The sequence below is a fragment of the Tachysurus vachellii genome, chromosome 10, assembly GCF_030014155.1.
Source record: "Tachysurus vachellii isolate PV-2020 chromosome 10, HZAU_Pvac_v1, whole genome shotgun sequence".
NCBI classification, from domain to species: domain Eukaryota; kingdom Metazoa; phylum Chordata; class Actinopteri; order Siluriformes; family Bagridae; genus Tachysurus; species Tachysurus vachellii.
The window spans coordinates 19,954,674-19,981,950 of NC_083469.1; the positions used below are offsets into that span (position 1 = coordinate 19,954,674).

The following is a 27,277-nucleotide window of genomic DNA, read 5'->3' on the forward strand; positions in this document are numbered from 1 at the left end:
CGGAGTACCCGGAGGAAACCCCGAGGCACGGGGAGAACATGCAAACTCCACACACACAAGGCGGAGGCAGGAATCGAACCCCGACCCTGGAGGTGTGAGGCGAACGTGCTAACCACTAAGCCACCGTGCCCCCTGTAACAAACACTCTGAAGATATTAATGAAATGTAAAGAGTAAAAGATGTAATCAAGTAAAATTACAATGATAGAAATACAATCTGAAATATAGCTGCAAGCAGCAATGAAGTGGCCAAGCTCCTCAGGGCCATGAGGTAGACAACCACAGGCCTCAAGGTGAGCATGTGCACTGACAAATATGCCAGTGAACAAAAGCATTACAAAGAGGTAAAACACAAAATCTCATTGTGACATAACTCATTCATTCGTTCACTCATTTTCTACCGCTTATCCGAACTACCTCGGGTCACGGGGAGCCTGTGCCTATCTCAGGCGTCATCGGGCATCAAGGCATGATACACCCTGGACGGAGTGCCAACCCATCGCAGGGCACACACACACACTCATTCACTCACGCAATCACACACTACGGACAATTTTCCAAAGATGCCAATCAACCTACCATGCATGTCTTTGGACCGGGGAGGAAACCGGAGTACCCGGAGGAAACCCCCGAGGCACAGGGAGAACATGCAAACTCCACACACACAAGGCGGAGGCGGGAATCAAACCCCCAACCCTGGAGGTGTGAGGTGAACGTGCTAACCACTAAGCCACCGTGCCCCCGTGACATAACTTCAGGAGGAAATTTATAAATAGATTTTGGCAAAATAAAAAGGTGAATGAAACAAAAAATTATGTACAAAATGGCTGATCTGTGGATTTTGTAAGTTTCAAGAGAGGATCCTTAACTCTGATGAAGCATAGAAATGTAGCTTTGCTGCTAGAATAATGAGAATTTTTAAGGTATAGTGCCACCCTGTGGCCAAATCTTATGAAACTTGGTGAATACCCAATATTAGTAATAGCAACAAAGTGTGCCAAATCTGGCAACATTCCAACAAAGCAATCCAGAGATACGACTCACTTCATGATCAATTTAATAGTATTAGGATTAACGGTATAGGATTAATTTGCAAAAGTATATTTTTCAAAAAATATTCTCCCTCTTAATAAAGTATACCAAATTAGGCATCACTCCTACCTAGGCCTAGCTCACACAGTTTATTATTATTATTATTATTTTTTATTTATTAAAAATGACAAAAATCCAACATGGCAGAAATTAAGCCAACGGGTACATTTGAATTATCATGAGTCAAGGACTCAGAAGAGAAAAGCTCCTTGAAGTCTGGTGCTACATTGATAGATGGATTGTACTCTTTGTACTCTGGATTACCTCTATCTGCCATCTCTCGTCTTCAAATGGTCCAAAATGCGGCAGCCCGTCTACTCACAGGTAGCCGCAAACGAGACCATATTACACCAATCTTACGTTCTTTGCACTGGCTGCCAGTCCGATACTGTATCGACTACAAGATTCTGTTATTGGTCTCAATACAAAGCTCTCAATAATCTAGCTCCCAAATATTTATCTGATTTGATTGTTATGTACAATCCTTCGAGATCACTTGGATCCCAAAATGGTCATCTTTTGCTGGGACCACGATCTCATCAGCAACGCAGGGGAGACCGAGCTTTCCCAGTAGCGGGCTCTAAGCTGTGGAATAGCTTGCCACCACCAGTCAGAACTGCTTCTACGTTTGCTGGATTTAAATCCGTGTTAAAAACACACCTCTTTTCCTGTGCTTTTAATCGTTGGTAAACTGTACGTGTTCTTTTATATTTATGCTCTTTTTCCCCCTTTTCTTTTATCTCTATGTACAGCACTTTGGCCAGCTCAGACTGATTTTAAATGTGCTTTATAAATAAATTTGAATTTAATTGAATTGGACTGAGACCAAATTGCAGACATTGATGATTTGGATTATCCTCTATCAATATGCCAAATTTCATAAAAATCCACCAAAGGGTTCTATGGGCTGCCATTACTCCTTGAGGGAGAAAGTATAATAATAATAATAATAATAATAATAATAGGGACAAATTCTAACAATTACAATAGATGCATTACACATTTGGCACTTGGCCCTAAAAATCTTAAGAAAAAAATATATATACATATACATTATACATATACATTATATATATATATATATATATATATATATATATATATATATATATATATATATATATATATATATATATATACACACACACACACACACAGTGTATACACACTAAAACAATACTTAAATACAGTAAGTACTGATTAAAGTACAATCACTCAAGAATTTTCCAGCAAATCTAAGAAAAAAACCCTGATCTCAACATAGCATTCCCTAAATATTGAGAAACAGCAACTTTGTTCCATAAAAGAGAGCTGTATGAGACATGTACGTAACAGGCACTCTTACATGAATGGAGCTTTTTAAACAAGCAATTTTAGGCTTGAAATGATTTCTCAGACAGTGTGACAATAAGCTCTATTCTCCTCTTTTAGCAAAAATAGATAAATAAATAAATAAAATTTAAAAAGTGGATGATTTGTGTCCTAATGGATCACTCTCTATAGTTAAGCCCCATAATGCTGGAGCGCTTGCTAATGCTAAGGCACTTCCTCACCACTCATCTCCCCCTTTCACATTCATTCTTCCTCTCAATGATGGACCAGCCAACGATTAGAAGTCCCAAGAGCTGGTCTGTAATGCCTGCACTCATCTCCCCCTCTTGCATTTATTCTGCATCTGTAATGGCCATTCTACTCATAACAGCTCACTATAAATTCACTTAAATTCCTGCCAGTACAATCACAGTACAATATAATTAAGCACCCAAAAAAGTATAAGAACAATATGACACGATGTTGGATAACAATTCAGAATTAGATTGTAGAAGTATTGAGAGAGAGAGAGAGAGAGAGAGAGAGAGAGAGAGAGAGAGAAGGGGGATAAGTGGGTTGAATGGTGTACTGTAGTGACTCATGTCTCTGTTAAATGTAACCGCAAGCATCACACAGGCCAGCAGCCAGACACGGCTAAAACTCAGTAACTTTGGCATTGCTAACATGAAAGACTAACATCTGAGCCTGAATTTAATCCTTCAAACAAGTGCCATAGTCCTTTATTGACTGACACAGGGCAGAACATGAGACAAGACCTTCTACACCTACATCTACAATGTCCAGCTGCCATTATTTACTGTTGAACTTCTATATTTTACTTCAATGGAAATCCTTCCCTTAATTTAAACACGTTGATCCATGATTTATTTAGACTACGGATATATATTGCTTCCAGCATTTAAATGTACTGTTTATTTTATATACACCACAATACATTATTGAGCGGTGTAACACCTTTTTTGTGAAAGAGGATTTTTTTTTGTTTGTTTTCCATTAAATTCATTTGATTAAAATAAAATTCTTTGGAGTTATCTGGTATGAAAAAGTCTTTAAACCCTAAACCTACATGTAGTTGTATATTTAAACATTACTATGGCAGCATGGTGGTGCAGAGTGGACTGTTGTTGCCTCATAGCTCCAGGGTCCCTGGTTCGATCCTGAGCTTATGATACATGTGAAAGATTCTAGTAGGTGGATTGTCTATGTTAATGTGCGACGGACGGCCTTGTGCTTGAATCAGTGCTTCCTGGACAGGCGATCACATTGTGTCACTGAGCAGGAGAACGCGGTTGCTGAATATCAATGAATGAAGGAATAACAACATTACAACGAGCCACTTTCTTTTAATTAAAACCATAACAGAGATTAAAGCTTGATGAAAACTACATTAAATATCAGAAAAAAAAATAATGTTTTGATGTTAAAGTGCATTTCAAAATACCTAGGCTGCTATCAACAACCATGTGTGGATTTGTTAATGATGAACAATATTTACTTGATCTGTTCGGACACATTCAGGTTGCTAGGGACAAACTTTAACTGCATTTTGAAGATTTGGTCTTCTTGTTTTTCTTAGGGGCTGTGTAACTGGATGTGTGGTGTTCTTTTCGATCATATTCATCATGGCCTTCTCTGTAGGGGGAAAAGTAGAAATAGAATTAGACTATAATCAAGAGAAGAGGCTTATCAGTTATTATTTAGGAGTAGATGCAAATAATAATGAATAAAAATTATATTTCATATGTTAGTTCTTCCCAAAAAGAACATGTCTAAGGAGTTGTAGTCCATAGTCTTAATTTATTCAGGGTTCAATTGCACATAAATGGTGATGCCCAAAGTGCAATCTTACAAGTAATGTCTATTTGCATGCAGTGAAATGACTCTGCAGATTGCCAGAACATCCATAGGATCCACAAAGCTTATATCAAGTAAAGCAGTGATACCAAGAACGAGGATTTCAGCGAGGATTTCATATAAATGCTACAATCACAAACCATTTGTTCTTGAGATGTTGTGCCAACACGAATCTTAGAAAGACAGAAAACATACTGGCAGAGGCATGAATGACTACAGAAAAATTACAGGTAAAAATTCCACTTAAAGGAATATTTGATCAGAAGATGCTCTCTATAGTAACAAATGCAGCTATTCTAACTTTCTACAAACAACCTTGAGTTGCTAAATGGTCCATTTCTGCTTTTCTTAAGGCCAGATAGATAAATATTGCCACGTCCATTATATTTAACTTTTTTCTCACAGCATGCACAGGATAAAATAAATGCTGAGTATGAATGCCTCACATTCATAACTATAGGAAATGAGGTATTCTAATTCACAGTTATAGGAAACGAGGTAAAGCATTCACATTCATAACTATGGGAAATGAGGTACTATTATTCACAACTACAGCAAATGATGTAAAGTATTCACATTCATAACTATGGGAAATTATGTACTATTATTTACAAATGATAGTAAATGAGGTATTTACATTCACAATTATAGAAAAGTAGGCATTCACATTCATAAATGTAGGAAATTAGATTCTTATTCACAGCTATAGAAAATGAGGTAAAGTATTCTCATTTACAAATGTAGGACATGAGGTAAAGTCTTCACATTCACAACAAGCAAATGAGGTACTGGCATTCATACCTATAGGAAATGAGGTAAAGTCTCCTTGTTCGCAAATACAGGAAATGAGGCAAGTATTCACTAAACGAAACCAGATAATGGAAATTGTTTATTTTGTTAAGTTGTTTAGTTTACCTAAAACAGCGGTTGCAATACAAGTCCTGGTCACATGTGTGGCAACGAATGGTGGCATCCTGATTACAGATACAGCACCAGGGCAGCTCAGCTTCATCATCATCATCCTCATCACATGTGGTACCCGAGTTCACAGAAACAGCAGCAGGCTTTGTTTTCGATGCCTGAAATTGAATATAATACATAGTAAGAATGTAGAAAATACATTTCAGGCAAGTGTTAATGAAGCGTGCTAGTTGAAGTTGAAGTGCCCCCCTATGTCTAAAAGGTGAATTACACCCAATCTAAAGCTGAAAACTACTTATGTTTGCTTGTGTGTGTGGAATTCTACAACCCCCCAACACACACAAAAAAAGTCATTTTTAGGTAAGTGGAAGCAGGGATACTGAAAATCAGATAGAAAAGTGGTAAGCAATATACAGCTTTGCAATCATCTGCTACCCCGATGGGACGTACTTAGCAGGAAACGTATGCTGTATGAAGAAAAATGTGCACATGCCCTGATTTGCTGTGAGATAGAAACTAGAAAGGGTGTAAGGATTTTGTTACCTGCTTCTTACTGGAATTAGGTTTTTCTTTATTTCCTGGGCCACTGTGTTCTAGAGGGATATTATAACCACTGGCCTCATCTAAAGCAGTCTCCTCTGACAGCTAGAAGCCAAAAACATTCACAGTAGTTGTGTTTTATTAACAGTAATAGACAATAATGGAAATATTATAAACATTTTCTGGCAAGAACAAGTCTACTTTAGGACCTGGCAATATGACCATGGTTGCAACATGATGGCCATTATCTGTATGTGGACAACCTTTAAAAACTTCTGCTGGTTAAAATACATATTATGACCTGGAGAAATGTCTCCAAGTATCATGATATAATTTAGTTATATTGTGCATCCCTAGTCATCATCAGTTTAGGCAGTTAATAATGACAATACACAATAAACAGCAACAATAACATTTAACACAGACTTGAACAATATTTTTTGGATAGTTATATATTAGGGCTGCACGATTTAGGGAAAATGTCATATTGCGATTATTGAGGTCAATATTGCGATTGCGATATAATAAACAAATGGTATCATGAGTCAACTTGCTTGGTTCTCAAGGAAAATGCACACACAGATTACTGATAATGCTGAAATTTGTATTTCTCAACTCAAATTAGCAACAACAACAAACAAATGCAAAACGTTTTCAAATTAAAATATTTTTACAAAATAACATCTTTGCATTACTGCAAACAAACTTGTTATTGTCTCAATAGTACAGCTAAATATATTAAATAGAACAAAGTAATTTCTATGTTCATGAAAATAAGATATTTTGAACATTCTGTCCAAACAGGGATATTTTACCTGGACGTAACCTTTTTGTATTAACGTTCAAAAAGGAATTTGGATATAAATGTGTGGTTCAAACTACTAAAACTGTTGTTGGTCATTTACAAAAAAAACAAAGCAACAAACTGGTATTTCCAAATCCTCTTTCTAAAAAGCTCTACTTATCACTTGAGAGGTTCTTTGTCAAAAAAAACAAGCATATCCACCTTGTCTGGTTTCAGACAGGAGCGATGATTCAATACAACATTACCACTAGTGCTAAAAGCTCTCTCTGATGCAGAGCTTGTTGCTTGTATGCACAGATACTGCATTTCTGTGAAGACCTTTCATTTGGCGCAACACTCTCAAACACATCTGTAATTGTGTTTGTTTTTTTTTTTGTCTTACAGATTGTTCTTTTTGTTCAGTTGTTTCTTTACTAATCTGGGCTTTTACCTTCATGCATTCATCATAATTTTCTCTGTGCTGTTTCAGGTGCTGATATAAGTTTGTCGTGTTGCCACGTGATGTGCAACTTTATTTATACAAATTCTGCACAGTACCTCTCTGTCTGCTCAGTGTCGGATATCTTATAGCCAAAATATCGCCATATAACAGCGGTAGCATATTTTCTGGCCACCAGTTCAGTGTCCGTCTGCTCGGCATCCATCTTCACCCGTTCCGCGCTGCACACCGGAAAAAGTCACGACATGACCATACGCGCTTCACGTGCCACTGCCTAAACTGAATCTCACTGGTCTAACAGTAAAAATAAATAAATAAATAAATAAATAAATAAATAAATGGGTCGGTAGGTAGGTCTATATTTTTTTTTCAAGTTTCAATGTAAAAAAAAAAAAAAAGTACAATTTTGGTGATGTGATTACGTAGGTATGACTTTAAACAAATTAGCATATCGTGACGTCAATGACTGGGTCTTCAACACGTGCCTTCGGGCGCATCATTGCAAACCTTATTTTGATGCTTATTTTAGATGTGTTATGGTGCCCAAACCCGTTAATATTTTTAATTGCTTTTGTATTAGTTGTTTGAAGAGTAAAAAAAGAAAAAAGATCGGTCTTAACGCAAATTCACAACCGGCAAGTCGGTCGGACTTAAAGCAAAAAAAATAATAAAAATTGAGTCGGTCCTAAATTGACAGGGTCGGTCGGGTTACGGCAAACAAAAATATTTTTAAGGATGGCCTTAGTGGATAGCGGTGTAGTGTATGAAATAGGCAAACAGCTTTCAGAGAGAATGGGTTGTCATGGCCACACATGCATTTATTTATTATTTATTTATTTCATAAAATCGCAGCATTTTTTGCGTCATATAATCGCACAGGCTTGATATCGCGATTGCGATATGATTAATCGTGCAGCACTAATTTATATTGTTATTACATTTACAGCATTTAGCAGACACCGTTATCCAGAGCGACTTACATTTTATCTCATTTTTATACAACTGAGCAATTGAGGGTTAAGGGCTTTGCTCAGGGGCCCAGCAGTGGCAGCTTGGTGGACGTAGGAATCGAACTCACAACCTTCTGATTGGTAGCCCAACACCTTAACCATTAGGCTACCACATCACATTACTACTCTACATGTTATATACGCACCCTTTTTAGGATCCTGGCAATTGCTTCCTCCTCAGTCTCGTCATCACTGTCCGGCATCTGGAAGTCTGCCATAGTGACTGAACCACACAAACACAGTCATACAACTTTAAAAACACTCAAACTCCAGAACCAGTGAATGAAATGTACATTTGTAATTGAATTGTAATTGAAACTATAGCTACAATAAGAATTATACTATCCTGAACAGGGTCATGGTGGATTTGGTGCCTTTTTCCAAAACACACACAGAAAGGCTTTCCAGAGAACTTGGATGAAATCCACTTGAACATAAGTAATATGCACAGAAACTCCTCATGGTCTTGACTGAGGTTCTGAGCTGTGATGTTAACGACCTGCTGCACTACTGCTCCAGCTACATCGGTTTTGAGCTACATCATTATGCCATAATCCTACAACATAATCTGCTTTCTAGGAGATATTCTGTCTGTTAAACTTGTTTCTGCATTTAGAATTTGCCTTTTTTATAAACACAGTTAAATTAACACATTTACACGATTTACTGATGTGATATCGATCTAAACTGATATTTTTGTTCTGATCCACTTAACATTGGACTAAATGTAATGCGGCCTTTTATACGATGTACCAAAAAAATGAAAGAAAAGTCTATAGAAAATATATCATTACAGTACTGGTAATGAATTTCCATTGGCTTGTGCTTTTAATGTATTTGTGGATCTGAGATCTGTTGAAGGAATGCGTTCGCACTACACCTTATGCAACATAAAGCCTTTGTCAACATGAAGGAAAAACAGAACTACCTTTGTCTGGATCTCGCCCCTGCAGCACAGCCAGTCTCTTGGCTACATAGACAAGCTGGCTCTGACAGATTTCTTCTCGTTTCAGCTCCTCCATGGCCTCGGCAAGCAAGCGGCTCTTTTCCTCCTCTATCTGCTTGAATGACAGCTGCTTGTCATCCAAATTCTCATCACTTGCTTGCTTGTTGAGATCGTTTAAGGGTATGACTGGATGCTCTGATTGATCAGCTATTATATATATATATAACAGAATGGGCAAGATATTTGTACGTTTAAAACTATATGCAAAAAAATAAATAAATAAACAGACAGGAAATTAAACTGCAATAAACAGGACAGATGTTTTACATGCTGATCAAAACAAGACTGTAATAAATACCATCTGGGCACTGTTGGCTGTCAATGGCAACTTCCTCTGTCATCTGCGTGATCAAATCATTTGCCTGTTCAGTTTGAGTCCTGCTATCAGGCGGCTGATGAACCTGAATACAGTAAAGCAATGTTGATTGTACTGAAAAACTGAGACTACATTCATGGAGGTGGTTTGAGTTTGGGTTGCACTGGAACTGTGCTGCGATTCCTATTAATATGAACTTGTACTGGAATCTGCGCTTGAACAGGAAGTGAAACAACCTGTGACATCATTAGTTTTTTCAACTAACACCTACAGTAGCATATTACAGTACATATGGGGCCTGTTATGCCGTTTGTCATGATCTAAAAACACAAATGCCCCTGGGATTTGTTTAATAATAGAAAAAATACAAACAAACAAACAAACAAACAAACAAAAAAAACAGAATCAATGCTACGAAGGACCCAGAAACAATCGTGCTCGGATTCGGATCATAGCAAACACGTCCTGTGTGAAAACCACTTACAGCAGTATCAGAAAATTTTAAATAGCTATGCTAATAAACTTACACTGTGATGAATGTCCACCTGCATCACGAGCTTGAAATATTCTACAAGAAATGTACAGCAATGCAACCATCTTTTAATACAATCTACCAAAAGATTATTTTGTTCCTTTTGTTTCTTTTCCTTCAATAAACTTCCTTATTATAAATGAAGGTGACTTCACGCCAGGTTTAAATCCTGTGGTTGTGTAGTCCAGAACCTGAACACTTATTCTCTCCTCAGGAAAGGACCTGAACACTTATTCTCTCCTCAGGAAAGGACCTAAACACGGATTCTCTCCTCAGGAAAGGACCTGAACACGGATTCTCTCCTCAGGATAGGACCTGAACACTTATTCTCTCCTCAGGAAAGGACCTAAACACGGATTCTCTCCTCAGGAAAGGACCTGAACACGGATACTCTCCTCAGGAAAGGACATGAACATAGATATTTGCCTCTGGATAGGACCTGAACATGGATAATTCCTGCAGGAAAGGACGAGAACACAGATTCTCTCCTCAGGAAAGGACCTGAACACGGATTCTCTCCTCAGGAAAGGACCTGAACACTTATTCTCTCCTCAGGAAAGGACCTGAACACGGATTCTCTCCTCAGGAAAGGACCTGAACACTTATTCTCTCCTCAGGAAAGGACCTGAACACGGATTCTCTCCTCAGGAAAGGACCTGAACACGGATTCTCTCCTCAGGAAAGGACCTGAACACTTATTCTCTCCTCAGGAAAGGACCTGAACACGGATTCTCTCCTCAGGAAAGGACCTGAACACGGATACTCTCCTCAGGAAAGGACATGAACATAGATATTTGCCTCTGGATAGGACCTGAACATGGATAATTCCTGCAGGAAAGGACGAGAACACAGATTCTCTCCTCAGGAAAGGACCTGAACACGGATTCTCTCCTCAGGAAAGGACCTGAACACTTATTCTCTCCTCAGGAAAGGACCTGAACACGGATTCTCTCCTCAGGAAAGGACCTGAACATAGATACTCTCCTCAGGAAAGGACCTGAACATGGACAATTCCTGCAGGAAAGGACGAGAACACAGATTCTCTCCTCAGGAAAGGACCTGAACAAAGATCCTCTTCTCAGGAAAGGACATGAACATAGATATTTCCCTCAGGAAAGGACATGAACACGGATCCTCTTCTCAGGAAAGGACATGAACATAGATATTTCCCTCAGGAAAGGACCTGAACATAGATATTTCCCTCAGGAAAGGACCTGAACATGGATACTCTCCTCAGGAAAGGACGAGAACACAGATATACATGGATGATCTATCTATCAGATAGTATGATGACAAATCATTTCTTTAACTGTGTACTAAAATGGGCAAAAAGTGCAATTGTGTAATAAGGAAATTTATTCTGGGTTTTTTTTTTTTTTTTTGCTGATAGAGACTTGATTGTAAACCTGTTTGTATCGATTGAAGTCCAAAATCCATATTTATAGTTTCTAAGTGAAACCTTTCAACAATGTAAATAACCCATAAAAAACATTTTGTATATCATCTGATTTTGTGAATTATACTTACTGATGGAGGACCTTGAGAAGGAGGTGGTCTTCCTTTTAAAGCCGCCAAACGGTCTTCCATCTCTCGAGCTGAAGGAACCGGCTGATCTGGAGCTTTTAGGGCAGCAAGACGAGCCTCTATCTCCTTCTCAGATGGTAAGGACTCTGTATATGAAGAAGTTGAAGATGTTTGTCTGATGAATTGTACAATATTGTGTTAACGAATGTGGACGACTCTTACTTGGTTTTGTTTCCTCTTTCAGCTTCTGAAGTCTTTGTGCAATCGCTTGGTCCTCCTTAGAAAGACCCTTGGTTGAATGAAGAGCTGGTGCATTGCTTGTTCTACTAGCATGTCTTAGAGGCTGATGAGATTGAGACTGTTTGGCTTCGAGGGCAGCTATCCGCCTACAACCCAAGACATCCTTAACATTATCAAATAACCTGGAAAGACACATAGATGATTTTGACACACAAAAAGCTTCTCAGCTCTTACTTTTTGTAGTTTTCAGGTGGTGACCATCTTGCAGCATCGTTCTGTTTTCCACTACTGCATGTACAAAAGAGCATTTAGACATTGTTTATTCAGTTCCTCCACAGAGCACATTATAATACACTGTGTGTTCAAAAGCAAACCTTGTGAGATCACCATGGCACTGCTTGCAGACTTTTTGCTGAGTGTTACCGTAGCGTGGCACCAACGCACTAAATGTCAGACATCCAGAACAAAATGAGCGTCCACAGTTTTTGCAGCCCAACTGTAATGAAATTGAATGTTCATTGGTTTATGGCAAACCTGGATAAGATCGTTAAAAATCTACACATCATCTACTTTATTAGTAACACCTCTATATTCATGCAGATTCAGTTACTGTTCACATAATCTTTGTGATTTTAACTGTGGCCTGGTTATTGGTACCACATAGGCTATTTTGAGTATTTCACAAACTAGTGATCTGGGATTTTCTACACACAACAACCTTTAGAGTTCACACAGAATGGTGCACAAAACTGCTTAATTTGGATAAGTCAGAGGGAAATGGTCAAAAATAATCACTCTACAACTGTAATCAGCAGAAAGTCATCTCAGCGTTCGCAACCCAACAAGTATTGAGAAGGACGAGCTAAAACAGCAGAAGACTAAATCAGGGTCCACTCCTGTCAGCCAAGAACAAGAATCTATAAACTCAGAAATAAAACATTTCCCCAGATGTTTGACATGACTATAGTGAAATTAATTGAAGCTTTTGACCTGGATCTGATTTACTGCACCGTGCTGCTGCCACATGTGATTGGCTGATTAGATATCTGCATAAAGGGCACCTCTGTAAAATCTGTAATTATCCAAAAATATTTTCATGAAATGTAGTCCACTGAATATGCTCTATATAGAGAAACAATGCACATACAGAATAAAATGTAACAACACTCTCGATTCATGTCATTGCGAATATAATACATAGTATTAGTTAAAATTATTTAGGAGTAGATGCAAATAATTATTAATAAAAAATTATATTTCATATGTTAGTTCTGCCCAAAAAGAACATGTCTAAGGAGTTGTAGTCCATAATGGTCCCTAAATCAACCATTTATTCAGGGTTCAATTGCACATAAATGGTGATGCCCAAAGTGCAATCTTACAAGTAATGTCTATTTGCATGCAGTGAAATGACTCTGCAGATTGCCAGAACATCCATAGGATCCACAAAGCTTATATCAAGTAAAAGCAGTGATACCAAGAACGAGGATTTCAGCGAGGATTTCATATAAATGCTACAATCACAAAGCATTTGTTCTTGAGATGTTGTGCCAACACGAATCTTGGACAGACACGCAGATGGATGAACAGACAGAAAACCTACTGGCAGAGTCATGAATGACTACAGAAAAATTACAGGTAAAAAAATTCCACTTGAAGGAATATTTGATCAGAAGATGCTCTCTATAGTAACAAATGCAGCTATTCTAACGTTCTACAAACAACCTTGAGTTGCTAAATGGTCCATTTCTGCTTTTGCTTAAGGCTTAACATAACATCCATTAGGATCCACAAAGCTTATATCAAGTAAAGCAGTGATACCAAGAACAAGGATTTCAAATACTAATAGAATAGAGTATAATACCATGATATAGAATATATAATAGTATTATACAATAGAATACTATTATAGAATAGTTGAATTTTCTAGTGTAAGTAATATTACATCAATGTGTCCCTTACAGAAGACACTATAATTTATATAAATTAGTTATGTTAACATTTTTATTACTCTTCCTACAAACAAACAAACAAACAAACAAACCTCCTTTTTGAAGAGACTGAACTTTGAAGCACAACCATAACATCTCTTATCCATAGTTGGCCTTTTCCACTGGGAATCTTCAGTTATAGTCAATACACAAGACAATATCCAAGACAACACGACTGAATCACCTTCTATAGCATTATATATTCCACTTTATATTGGAAACGTCATTTATATTGGAAACCGTCAATGGTGATGCACATACACCTAATTCAACCTCACTCCCATTTGGCAAAGAGGATAAACACAGGAAACGAAAACGGAATTGTCAGCTCACGGGAAATGTAGTTCAATAAACATGTTAACAGACAAAATGTCTGAAACTATCGTTTTAATTTCCTTTGTAGAAAATAGGATTTTTTTTTTTGTATTTACGCAAATATAGACGAGTCTGTTATTTCTCAATAACGCAAAACGTAACAGGAAAATGATCAATCAAACAAATTTATAAACTACATTACCCAGAATGCTTCACATCAACCTACGTTCGTTGTTAAGTCGCAGGTGCACAACGATATATAAATCACTGGGAAAAATCTAATAATTTCCAAAAAAAAATATCGGCATTTAACAATATATAATATTAATCTGTAAAAAAATCTGTAATTAAGAGTATTTTTTTTAAGCCCACGCCGGAAGCTTGGGGTTGAATCACGTGAATAGAGTTTATCCAATCAGCGAGCTGTCAGTCGTTCAAATCTACACAGACAGATAAAGACGTTGAGACGAGCTACAACGGTAAATACATACAGATATAAATACATATGTATGTTTGTTATGTGCTTATTTATTAATAAGGGAACGTTATGCACTGGGGCAAGAAAATGAACTACTCTGACTTATTCTTTGCAGTAAGACGAGTCTTCTTTTAGCATCAAGCTAACACAGGAGCATCTGTTGCCTTCTGGGTCATTACACTTTAACCTGCTTATGTGGTTTCAGCTTGATTAGTATGTGGATATCAGGCAGAGTATTTGTATTACTGTCTAAATCCTATTTACATAGTAGAACCATTTACTTGTACTTTTCAACAATGCCCACACATCTATCTATCTATGCACTGCTATAGCTTTTATATTTATTCACTATTTACATGTAAACATATACACACACACACACACACATACATATATAATGTATGTATGTATGTATGTATGTATGTATGTATGTGTGTGTGTGTGTGTGTGTGTGTGTGTGTGTGTGTGTGTGTGTATGTGTGTATGTATATATATGTATGTATATGTGTATATATATAACATGCTGTACATATGCTACATATTTATCTGCACTTGTCTATTTGCAAACTTGCTTCTCTTTGCACTTTGGGTAGGTGCCAAACTGCATTTTGTTGCTGTTTCAGGTCCATGCGATGACAATATGAATGAAACCTTGTGTCCTGGCATTTATGTGGATGTCACTTTGACATCCACCTGCATCAACATTGTTGTAGACCAAGTACATCCCTTCAGTGTAACAGTATTCCCTTACAGCAATCTAATACTCTGTCATGTTACAAAAAACGTTCAGGAATGAGTTGAGGAACATGAGTTCAAGGTGTCCTCCAAATTTACCAGATCTCAATCTGATCAATCAAGCATCTGTGGTACTGTATGTGATGGACACACAAGTCAGATCCAGCTCCACCTTACAACTTACAGGACATTTTGGTGCAAGATACCACATTTAATGGTGTCCAGGCCTTGAGAATTTCAGAACATTAGGGAGTCAGATTATCTGAAGTAGTGAATGTGTGTTGATTGCAAAAGGGCTAAAATATGAAGCCATGTTCCACATGTCTTCAAGTCACAAGTGTGTGTGTGTGACTTGAATGTTTTAACAATTTAAAATGAAGGATGCATATCATATTATTTACATTTTTAGTTTTGCTTTAAAAAAAATATGCGTATCTTGTCAGAAAAACTTGTTTTCTTTGTTATACTTTAGATTAATATTGTGCTTTTTAATGTGCTCTGAAAATGAGTCTTTCAGAAGTTGGTGTTCTTGTACGTGTCTCGTAGTGTTCTGGACATCATTATGATGATGTTTTTGTCAAGAAGTGCAAAAAAAAGTTTTGGAGATATTATCCATTACTATTGGATGCTTTTCGATTCACAGTGTCATGTATGTCCCGTATGTGAATTTTGATCTGCAGGATTAGCTCTTTAGCAGGAAACATGGTTCATTGGTGTGTTTTTGGCTGTGTGTCTGATCATTCACTGATCTCTTCCAACTACTCCTTGGTTAGAGGGGAAAAATAATTAGAATTTATTGATTCAGAAGACGGAGGAATGAGTATGATGTAACAGCCACTTCTTAGGGGACTGTTTTACTAACTTGGGGTTGCTCATTGCTGAAATCTTTTGCTTCCTGTGACCGATGGAGATTTCTTTTAGCTTTCCCATCAGTAAGAGTAAGTAAAAGGCTTGTGTAAAGCTACTATGGTTTCCAATCAGTTTCCCAAACTCTACTGGCTATAGTCACTCATTGACTGTCACTTCCTGTTTTAGAAGGACCTATGGAATCCGACTAGAGCACTGAAGCCATTTTCTGGGGAATTGAATGATTGCACAAATGAAAACAGTTTTTCACAGATACCCTGTTAATGAACTCTATCACGGAAACTCAAATACATGCCAAATATCAAATGTATGAAATAGTGCATGTTTAACAGACTTGACTTTGAAGCACATGCCTGGGATGTGTTTTTGTCTGCGTTCCGACCATCTTTCTCGCAACTGAGAATGAAACCGCATGCGTTTATCGCATGTTCTATGTAGTCACTATGTAGTTTCATGCTATTGTCCCAGTGCTGATTGAGTTGAATGACTGACTGGCTTTGGATTCTGCAGTCCCTCCAAGATTTCATGATTTTGCCATCACAGAAATGAATACAAACTCAAGCAAACTCCACAATCTTCTGAGAAGCTTGCAGCATTTCTATTCAGAGAATAGCTATCGTAGAAGGACATTACATATGTGTCTTCACTGGAAAAGAAGAGTTTAAAAGAAGTATCCTGTCCTTGCCATTCAGGTAGTTTTCCCCAAAAAGAAAATGCATGAAAAGCTCATCAAAGTTGGATATTTGGGAAACAAATGAGAGAAGAATTTTTGGCCATAACAATCACAAAAAACTACACAAAGACTTAAAGAGACTGATTCCTGCCATTTTATTAGTTCTCTCACTGATTTGAGATAAGCAGTGTAATATGTCTTTTCTAGTCTGTCGGCTATCAGCTAACGATGGCAGAAGGAGAGGTGGAGTGGGAGTTATGCAAAGAGAACATCCAACCGCTGAGACGTGGCCGAGCCATCTCCGCCCTGCACCAAGCACTCAGCCAGCAACAAGAGGGCACCTCTAGTGCCATCAACCAACAAAAACAGTAAGCACTTCTTTTCTAGTCTGTTCTAGATGTCATGATTTTACTCCACGAAGCCTCGTGTTGTTGTAACAACTTTAACAGTAAGGGTTTATTTTTACCTTTGGAAATTTCTAGAGCATACGAGTTAGAGCTCCGGATGTACGATGGAGATGACCCTCTGGATGTCTGGGATCGGTAAGATTGTCTTCACCCTTATTCTTGGGTGGTGTTTACACTGGGGAGGTTGGTTTGGTTTCAGATTCACTTGATTCTAACGAACTCCTTCTACATAGTTTCCCTGCCATTCACGGTATACATGACGTCGTAGAAACTAATGATGGTGCCACATGCGCTGGTTAATTTATTCCTGAACAAGTGCACATCCGATTTCAAGTCGCTGGAATCACAGAACACTTCCAGTGCAATCGAACTCACACCACCTTCTACAGCTGTTTCCGTCTTGCGTTTCGGTACCGCAGCGCACTTCCTGCTCCACGTGATGGCTTTCACATTACCAATGTTTCATATGAACCGTGCTCTGTTTCAGACTACACTGCCCGTGTGAAAGCCCCTTTTAATACCCATTTGCAACATGACCAAGGAAAGCTAACAGCCTTTGCTTTTTCAGGTACATAAAGTGGACAGAGCAGACGTACCCACAAGGTGGTAAAGAGAGCGGGTTGTCTATTCTTCTAGAAAGAGCAGTTATGAAGTTTACAGAAGAAAAAAAGTATCACAACGATCCTCGTTATGTGGACCTTTGGATCAAATTTGTAAGTACTCTACAAGACAAGCACTGTGTACAGGACAAGTACAAAACACTACACCTCAACTTTTTAAATATATACACACACACAATATGCTCTGTTGTTCTGACCTGTAGACGGAAAGCTGTACTGATCCACTGGATATCTACCGGTACATGCAAGCTCAGGGAATAGGGACAATGCAGGCATCTTTTTACATCGCATGGTCTGAAGAGTATGAGAAAAGAGGAAATCCACGGATGGCTGACAGCATATTCCAGGAAGGTTTAAAGTGTAGGGCTGAACCTCTAGACCGACTACAGCAATTTCACAAGTATGGAGTCTTGTATATTTTCATTTGTTATATGAATTGATCTACATTATTAAACGTGATTCACAGGTCATGAGCAAATCCTGATCATTCTCCCCTCAGGGCTTTACAGGCCCGTGTGTGTAGGCAGATGATGACATCAACGGTCGATGAAGAATCCGACGATGAGCTTCTCGAGCCTCAGAGGGCTTCACTCGCAGAGTTGAAAGCCAAAGGAAAGAAAAAAGCTGTTGCTCCTGTCAATAGGGTTGCTGGAACTATTGGCTGTGAGGAACTGATTTACTAACATAAAAACAAACATAAAAAAGATGGATGAGACGCAAAATTCTATGCAACATTGATGGCTTATTGATTTTTTTTTTCTTTGCCCAGTTTCCCGGGGGCTGCAGTTTAAACAACCACTCGGACCAGGTCAGAACAGTCGACTCATGATATTTGATGAGAATAAGGAGCACCCTGAGCCCCAGGAACTCAAAGAAAGTTGGGCAGCTCCTCCAACTGCTAAGGCCAAGGAGAATGAACAGAAACCTGATAAATGGAGTAATGCTAAGGTACATTTTATTTTATTTATTTATTAAATTTTTAATTCTGGAAAAAAAAGTAGATTCATTTAAAGACACACCCCCACCCCCCCAACCAAAGTTAATGACCAGTCCTCAAAATACGTGTGAGAGCCTGTATGTGTGTAAGACTGTGCGCACTGTGAGTGTCTCTCTCACTCTCTGTGCATGTGCGGGTGTCTGTTTGTCTGTGTGTGTCAGTCCTAATATTATTTTCATCTACATCTTAACATTTAAAACTGATATTTTCTCTCTTGTTGCCAGTTGCCACCGAAGTCCCGATTCGGCCATAGTGTCGTTGCTCCGCCGCCCAAGCCAAATTTCCAGCCCTTTGTGGAAGAGAGTAATCAGCCTCCTGTTGTGTGAGTGCTCTATAAGTTACTGCTATCTGCTTGCCTTATCATACTACTGCATGCCAATTAGGCCTTGAGCCATTGTTTTTTTTAGCGTACATGCTAATGATCTCCTCCATTGCTTTATTAAACACTGAGGATCTTTGGATTTAGAGCCATGTTCAAATAGGCTTTGAGTCTCTAATAGCTCCCTCGGATAGATAATGCACTACATATGATGAGGTTCAACAGCCTTTTGGATTGAGAATGTTAATGTGACCTGATTCTGGTGTTGCAGACAATATCATCAAAATATCAATTCAATTCAAATTTATTTGTATAGCGCTTTTTACTACTGACGTTGTCTCAAAGCAGCTTTACAGAACATAAACATAAAACAAAGGGTTTGTGTTTATCCCCAATGAGCAAGTCTGAGGTGACTCACGTGGCTGTGAAAGAAAAACTCCCTTGAATGGTAAAGGATAAAACCTTGAGAGGAACCAGACTCAAAGAGGAACCCATTCTCATACGGGTGACACATATCTAAGATTATAAAAGAATTCTTAGGTTGTGAGTTGAGAGCTCTTAGTCGGTCCCGAGTGGTACAGCCGCTACACCTTGTTGTTGGGAGGCGTTATTTATAATCCTCAAGTCAACAGGGTTTGCACAAGATGCAAAAGTACTTCAAAATAGCCAGTTTTTTTTTTTTTTTTTTTCTTCAAAAATCGTTTAATAACTTCTTTTCCGTTAGAATACAAATACAATCCTTTCACTCAGAAAATTATGCACTGCTCCGGCTCTTCTCAATTCATCTGTTTATATACATAGCTCAAGTAGCACACAAATGAAAGCAATGCCTATTTAAAATTACCATCTTGACAGTGCATCTTTGTTTAATGCATTTTTTATATATATATATATATATATATATATATATATATATATATATTATTTATTTTTTTTTTTTTTAATTAATTAATTCTTTTCTATAGACCTTGGGGAAAAAATAGTGCTTGAAAAGATTTTGAAAACCTGCCTAAGGTGGGGTGTGTGTATGTGTGACATGAAATGCAACCAATCGGTTTTTATTCAGGGTCATGTTAAGGGGCTTGAAAATGTAAAGACGTAGTTCATCCATTTAAGAAAGTTGTGCAAATTAATGAGTCTGTATCGTGAGCTTCACATCATTTGAAAAGTCCAGCTTTTAGCTGATCCTCATAAGCAAAAAGCCTGCGTCCTTCTTCCATGAGGAAAGTAGAGCATCATCACGGAAGTACAGTATGTTAAAAATGCAAAATGCGTTTCCCAGAAATCTTCTAGAATCCAGTCAATGAGATGACGACTTCAAAATTCCTAAGGTGTTTCCAATTTTGTGTGCCATATGCGTAGCACTGCACAATCAGCTATATAGAGACTACACAGAACTACACCAGACCACACAGGACTACATAAAGGGAAAGTCTGCTGTACAATACTTACCAGAACAGGACAATAATCACAGTAAGAGAGTTGGCTGTAGTGTGCATAAAGTATCACATATAGCTGGTAGTGCAAATAAATCAAACAATATAATAACAGGTGGCTGTAATTGTAACATACTATGACATAGTGTTCAGCAGATAAGCTTGTAACATAAACAGATGAGGCATAACATTAAAACATGCCTAATATCGTGTAGCTCCCTCTTCTGCCCTGATCCCTGAAGGCCTGGCGTGCTGTGGTATCTGGCACCAAGACTTGAACAGCAGATCCTTTAAGTCCTGTAAGTTGTAAGGGGAAGCCTCTATGGACCTGACTTGCTTTTCCTGTGCAGCCCACAGATGCTCGATCAAATTGATAACTGGGGAATTTGGAAGCCAAATTAACACCTTTTAACTATGTGTCCTGTCCGTCAAACCATTTCTAAACCATTCTTGCAGTGAGGCCAGTTTCAGCTTCTGTTATAGAGTTCCTCTGACCCAGGAGTCTAACCATCACAATCTTGAGCCCTTGAGAATCACAATCTTGACCTTGAGAACGGTGTCCTCTGTCTCCCCACTCAATCATAGCACCATTATACAATCAACTGTTTGCTACAAAAATCATTCATCACCAATAGGAGGATGGCAAAGGATTTAGGGACTGTGACATGATGATTTAGGGTAGTCTACTTTTAAGAATATTTTCTTTATGAACCTAGCTAATTTTCTATAAGTACATTAGATGATATTTAATATAATCTCAACATGTGTATATAACAGCCAAGCTTTTATTAGAGTCAGTGTGACAAGTAAAAAAAAAAAAAAAAAAGGCTGCTGAAGTTGTACAGTAATATCTCTGCTTTTACATGTGCCAGGGTGTTATATTCCCTAAATTCATTTTGGAATGTATTTTATAAGCAATTTATAATAGATTCGAATGGATTTGCAACTGTAAAAGGAACACAACCTCTTTACTGTATGACCTTGTGTAGAACATAATGGGATCATTCATGATTTAAAAAAAAAGTCCTGGTTTTAAATACGGAAAATGGCAAGAATCCTGTATAAGCAAGAAAGAAAATGTGTTTATTAAAGGTTTATTTATTTATTTATTTATTTTTTGATTTTTTGCCCACTTGGGTTTTAAATTGATTATACTCTCCTTCCTCCAGAACTCCATGTAAGATCAACCCAGCAGTGAACACTGTACTATCCGCCAGGAAGCCGCGTTGTGACGAGCAAACACCACTGAAGAGGCTACAAGAGCGGCAGCAGCACATGCAGCTACATCAGGAAGACGAGGACAAAAGTGGAGAGAAGAGCATGTACTGCAAGGAGCTGCTGTTCAGCGGGGTCACCGAGTTTTCCTTCGAAGAACTGCGCGCTGAGCGATTCCGCCAGAAATGCAGCCAGAAAACGGACGCTGAAAGAAGCAACCAAGAAGAGCCTCATACTAGTCAAAAGGACTGAACAGAGCAAATAGTCATATTAGTGATCGTAGAGACTCCGAGTCTAAGTCAGTGTTGTTTTTTTATGTTAGTCCTGTTGTTGTACAGTAGTTAAAGAAGTAGAATCTGAAGTCTTGCAAAAAGTCATGAGTTGCTGTGCTGCGATTGTTGGTATTGTTTAAGTACCCGAGACCTTCTCGTTCAAATATACTGATGCTCGACTGATGACTATTCCAGGTTTTTATTTCTATAGTTATACTTATTAAAGTGCTTTTGTACATATTCTTTTATATATAAAACCACTCTCTCTAACTTGCCTTTTTTATGTTGTATTAGCAATTATGCTGCTGTCCAGTGTAAACCTTTTGGTACAACATTCTATTGCAGCTTGATACTGTATGGCCTACATCTTGGAAACGCTTCACAAGAACCACGTTTTAATAAACACAAGCAGATTTTTCAACAGATTTTTAAACAGTGATTTTTTTTTTTCTCAAAAGTGGATATGAAGCTTGTGACAGAAATCTGAGGAAGATGTAGCACTGAAAAATATCGTTCTATTAAACATTTATACTCTCAGAGTAATTGCTTAGTCATTAGGAAAGAAAAAGAGGACAGAAAATATAGTGACAGACCGAGAAGTGCACAGCAGGAAACTGTGTAACCTTAAATTGACTGGTAAAGGGGAAAGACACTTTTCTGTGTCTCTATGATGGGAAAAGATATCTTTTTGTATTACTTTGCACGTTATGAAGAGTGATTAGATGAATTGCAAAGTCCGTTTTTGTAATGAAATTGAACTTAATCCCAAAAAAAAAACCTTTCCACTGCATTTCAGCCTTAACATATTAGGACCAGCTGACATCATATCAGTAATTCTCTCATTAACACAGGTGAGCGGGTTGATGAAGACAAGGCTGGAGATCACTCTGTCATGCTGATTAAGTTAGAATAACCGACTGAAAGGTTTAAAGGTTGGGTGGTGCTTAAAATCATTGTTTTTCCTCTGTTAATCATGGTTACCTGCAAGGAAACACCTGCAATCATCATTGTTTTACAAAAAAATTCACATGCAAGGATATTGCTGCTAGTAAGATTGCACCTAAATCAACCGTTTATCGGATCATCAAGAACTTCAAGGAGAGAGGTTCAATTGTTCAAGGCTCCAGGACCAGGACCGTCTCCTAAAGTCTATTCAGCTGCGGGATCAGGGCATGAATATCCCAGAGCTTGCCCAAGAATGGCAGCAGGCAGGTGATGAACAATGCCTTTTCCAGCATGATGGAGCACCTTGCCCTAAGGCAAAAGTGATAACTAAGTGGCTCGGGGAACAAAACTTTAGAATTTTGTGTCCATAACCAGGAAACTCGGCATAACTTACTCCCCTTGAGAACTTGTGGTCAATCCCACAAATTCTGACAAACTCCAAGCACTGATTATGCAAGAATGGACAGCCATTAATCTGGATGTGGCCCAGACGTTGATTGACAGCATGCCATGGTGAATTGTATAGGTCTTGAAAAAGAAGGGTGAACACTGCAAATACTGACTCTTTGCATAAACTTATTGTAATTGTCAATAAAAGCCACTTATAAATTCTTGTAATTATACTTCAGTATACCATAGGAACATGTGACACAAAGACAGTTGTTCCATCTAAAAACACTGAAGCGGCAGACTTTGTGAAAATTGATATTTGTGTCATTCGCAAAACCATTGGCCACGGCTATACACTATATGATGACACCTGACCTTCACATCCATATGTGGTTCTTTTCAAAGAGGTTGAAGACACGTTAGCCATTAACTGAAACGCCGACTCTGAAATATGGGGGTGATTATATATGTGTGTGCACAGGGGAACAAACAGGTGTCTTAACAGTGCTGATGTAATGGACAGAAACTCACTGGCCAAGTGTTTTGTACAGTCCAGAGACTGTAATGTGTGAAAATCCCATGAAATCAGCCTGTTTCTGAAATACTCAAACCTACCCATCTGGTACCAACAAAGACACCATGAGTCATTAGGATCACATTTTCCACATTCTGATGTTTGATTAAATGAATGTTATGAATGAACATTAACTGAAGCTTATAATCTATTTTCCAGATGTTACACATTGGGCTACTGTGATTGTTGGATAAAATAATGACATGAATTAACAGGTTTACCTAATAAAGTGGCCAGTGTGTTTATATGTGTATATATACTTTTTTATTTTGTGCTCCTTCATTTGCAATATGTTCGAAAGTTGTTTCCTATTTTTGTCCACATGGGTCACCTAGAACTAACATTTGCTGCTGATGAACAATGATGAATAAATATATAGAATTGTGCTTATATACTGTACATACTGTATGTCCCTGCAGACTGTATATACTGTACATACTATACATACTGTACGTACTCGCACACTGCATATACTGTACATACTATACATACTGTAAATACTGTATGTCCCTGCAGACTGTACATACTGTATATACTATACATACTATACATACTGTACGTACTCACACACTGCATATACTGTACTGTACATACTATACATACTGTACGTACTTGCACACTGTATATACTGTACATACTATACATACTGTAAATACTGTATGTTCCTGCAGACTGTACATACTGTATATACTATACATACTATACATACTGTACGTACTCGCACACTGCATATACTGTATATACTATACATACTGTACGTACTTGCACACTGTATAAACTGTACATACTATACATACTGTACATACTGTATGTCCCTGCAGACTGTACATACTGTATATACTATACATACTGTACGTACTCGCACACTGCATATACTGTACATACTATACATACTGTATGTACTTGCACACTGTATATACTGTACATACTATACATACTGTATGTCCCTGCAGACTGTACATACTGTATATACTGTACATACTATACATACTGTACTTACTCACACACTGCATATACTGTACTGTACATACTATACATACTGTATGTACTCACACACTGCATATACTGTACATACTATACATACTGTAAATACTGTATGTCCCTGCAGACTGTACATACTGTATATACTGTACATACTATACATACTGTATGTACTCGCACACTGTATATACTGTACATACTATACATACTGTACGTACTCGTACACTGTATATACTGTACATACCTGCACACTGCACACACTGTATATACTGTACATACTATACATACTGTACATACTGTATATACTGTACATACTATACATACTGTACGTACTCGCACACTGTATATACTGTACATACTATACATACTGTACATACCCGTACACTGTATACACTGTATATACTGTACATACTATACATACTGTACGTACTCACACACTGTATATACTGTACATACTATACATACTGTACATACCCGTACACTGTATACACTGTATATACTGTACATACTATACATACTGTACGTACTCACACACTGTATATACTGTACATACTATACATACTGTACGTACTCACACACTGTATATACTGTACATACTATACATACTGTACGTACTCACACACTGTATATACTGTACATACTATACATACTGTACGTACTCACACACTGTATATACTGTACATACCCGCACACTGTACACACTGTATATATTGTACATACTATACATACTGTACATACTGTACGTACTCGCACACTGTATATACTGTACATATTATACATACTGTACATACCCACACACTTGCATACATACTGGAGGGTCCAAGTGTTTGAGCCCACTAGTGAAAATAGTTGTATTTTGCATTCATTTTATTTTATTTTATTTTTTTATTTTTATTTTCATTCAATCCAACAAACTTCATTACAAAATATATGTTCCTGACAACAAAATGAGTGATAAGTTTCAGGGTTGCTTAGTGTGTACGTTTTGCTTACATTTAAAGAGGGTGTGTGTTGTGTAATTTTGAATGCTCTGGTGTTGCTGATCTTTTGTAGCGTTTAATTTATAATCCATCATTATATTATTCCGGTATCGATTTATTGTTTTATTATATGCCTAGTCTTCAGTAAATGTGCCTAGTCTTCAGACAAATAAACATTTGATCATTCACTTAGGCTTATACGTAACCGTTGGCTAATAAAAATGGTGTGAAAAAAGCTATCTAATATTTAACCTTTGATATGGTCAAATCTTATCCTCTCTCGTAAGATGTATATTTTATATCAAGCTGCATTTTTAGGCAATTTTAACAACGCTATTTACAGTGAATTAAAATGTATGAGATGTAGAAATTTTGAAGCACTTGTGTAAAATTGTTGTGGGGCTTGTGCCAAAAAGTTACATTTTCAAGGCTGATACAAACTACATGTAATGTTACTATCCTGAAAATACTTGATACAGAAGAGCTAAATCTTGAGGATTGGCCCACCAGATGTCTTACAGATCTGTTTTTTTACAATGTTCATAAATCACTCAAGGGCACCACTGGGAATTTAGGTCCCCTGACTCAGGCAATATCCTTGTCTACCCTTGGAATTGTCCCTGGTGGCCCAATTTATGGCACTTCATTGACACTTTGGTCAAAATCCTAAAATTTCCTTATGCTACCCCTCTCTTGGGTCTAACTAGTGTCAGCAACATGGCAAAGTGCAAACATAAAAAATGGTCAAACCACCTCGCAAATTACAAGCTATCACCAAATCTGTTGATGATCTAGATGTCAAAAATTATTAGCCTTTCTAATTCTAAACATTTAACCAGTTATGCTGTGTTTCCAGAAAGCCATTTATCTTTTCAACTGAAATCAGGTACTTTTGTTTTTAAACAGTCTGCTGAATTTAGGATTAGATACAGTATGGTCTAATATATCTTTAAAACAGAAATGTGTCCTGTGATGTACTGCCGTCACATCCAGGGTGGATTCCTGCTTCAGTTGTAGTGTTCCCTAAAAAAGGTTTCATATACACAGCAACTCTGACATGGAAAAAGCAATTAATATGCAATATTTATGGTCCACGTCAAGTGCCTCTCCATACAGTAAAGTACAAAGACCAAAAAGGTGTCACTAATTAAATCATTTTGCTGTTTTAGAAGAAAAGAAAGATGGCCATACTTATTAAAATCCCCAAAGGTTGTAAAAGGTTTTGTGTTACTCCATGCTTTCAGCCACTAATTGCCCAGAGTCTATTTTAATGCTCTTTTCCTCACCTCTGTCTCCTACTTTTGTGGCCTAATCCTGAATCACAATAGGCTTAACAAGCAGAGGGGAAATGCACAGAGCTTGAGCAGCAAGTCACTTGTTACCAGGTCAAAGGTAACCGTGCAAAAGTACTTGAAAGTCTCGAAAAAAAAAAGATCAAAACAGAATGCATCATATGCCAAATGTAGGCTGTT

At 37.7% G+C, this 27,277-nt stretch overlaps 2 protein-coding genes across 2 annotated transcripts; one reads left to right on the forward strand and one right to left on the reverse strand.

Moving 5' to 3' along the window:
* Nucleotides 1-3,750: 3,750 nt before the first annotated feature.
* zfyve19 (zinc finger, FYVE domain containing 19) lies at nucleotides 3,751-13,880 on the reverse strand. Its single transcript, XM_060880189.1, has 11 exons — nucleotides 13,655-13,880; nucleotides 11,985-12,106; nucleotides 11,845-11,898; nucleotides 11,593-11,756; nucleotides 11,374-11,516; nucleotides 9,297-9,399; nucleotides 8,921-9,145; nucleotides 8,139-8,215; nucleotides 5,742-5,843; nucleotides 5,193-5,356; nucleotides 3,751-4,055 (listed from the first exon to the last, which is right to left on the reverse strand). Exons 1-11 carry the CDS (start codon nucleotides 13,706-13,708, stop codon nucleotides 3,959-3,961), a joined length of 1,305 nt encoding a protein of 434 aa, XP_060736172.1. The 5' UTR covers nucleotides 13,709-13,880; the 3' UTR covers nucleotides 3,751-3,958.
* Nucleotides 13,881-14,336: 456 nt separating this feature from the next.
* On the forward strand, nucleotides 14,337-22,360 carry bub1bb (BUB1 mitotic checkpoint serine/threonine kinase Bb). Its single transcript, XM_060880190.1, has 9 exons — nucleotides 14,337-14,395; nucleotides 16,877-17,037; nucleotides 17,152-17,211; nucleotides 17,645-17,789; nucleotides 17,900-18,096; nucleotides 18,196-18,359; nucleotides 18,466-18,644; nucleotides 18,918-19,015; nucleotides 21,618-22,360. Exons 2-9 carry the CDS (start codon nucleotides 16,898-16,900, stop codon nucleotides 21,913-21,915), a joined length of 1,281 nt encoding a protein of 426 aa, XP_060736173.1. The 5' UTR covers nucleotides 14,337-14,395; nucleotides 16,877-16,897; the 3' UTR covers nucleotides 21,916-22,360.
* Nucleotides 22,361-27,277: the final 4,917 nt, after the last annotated feature.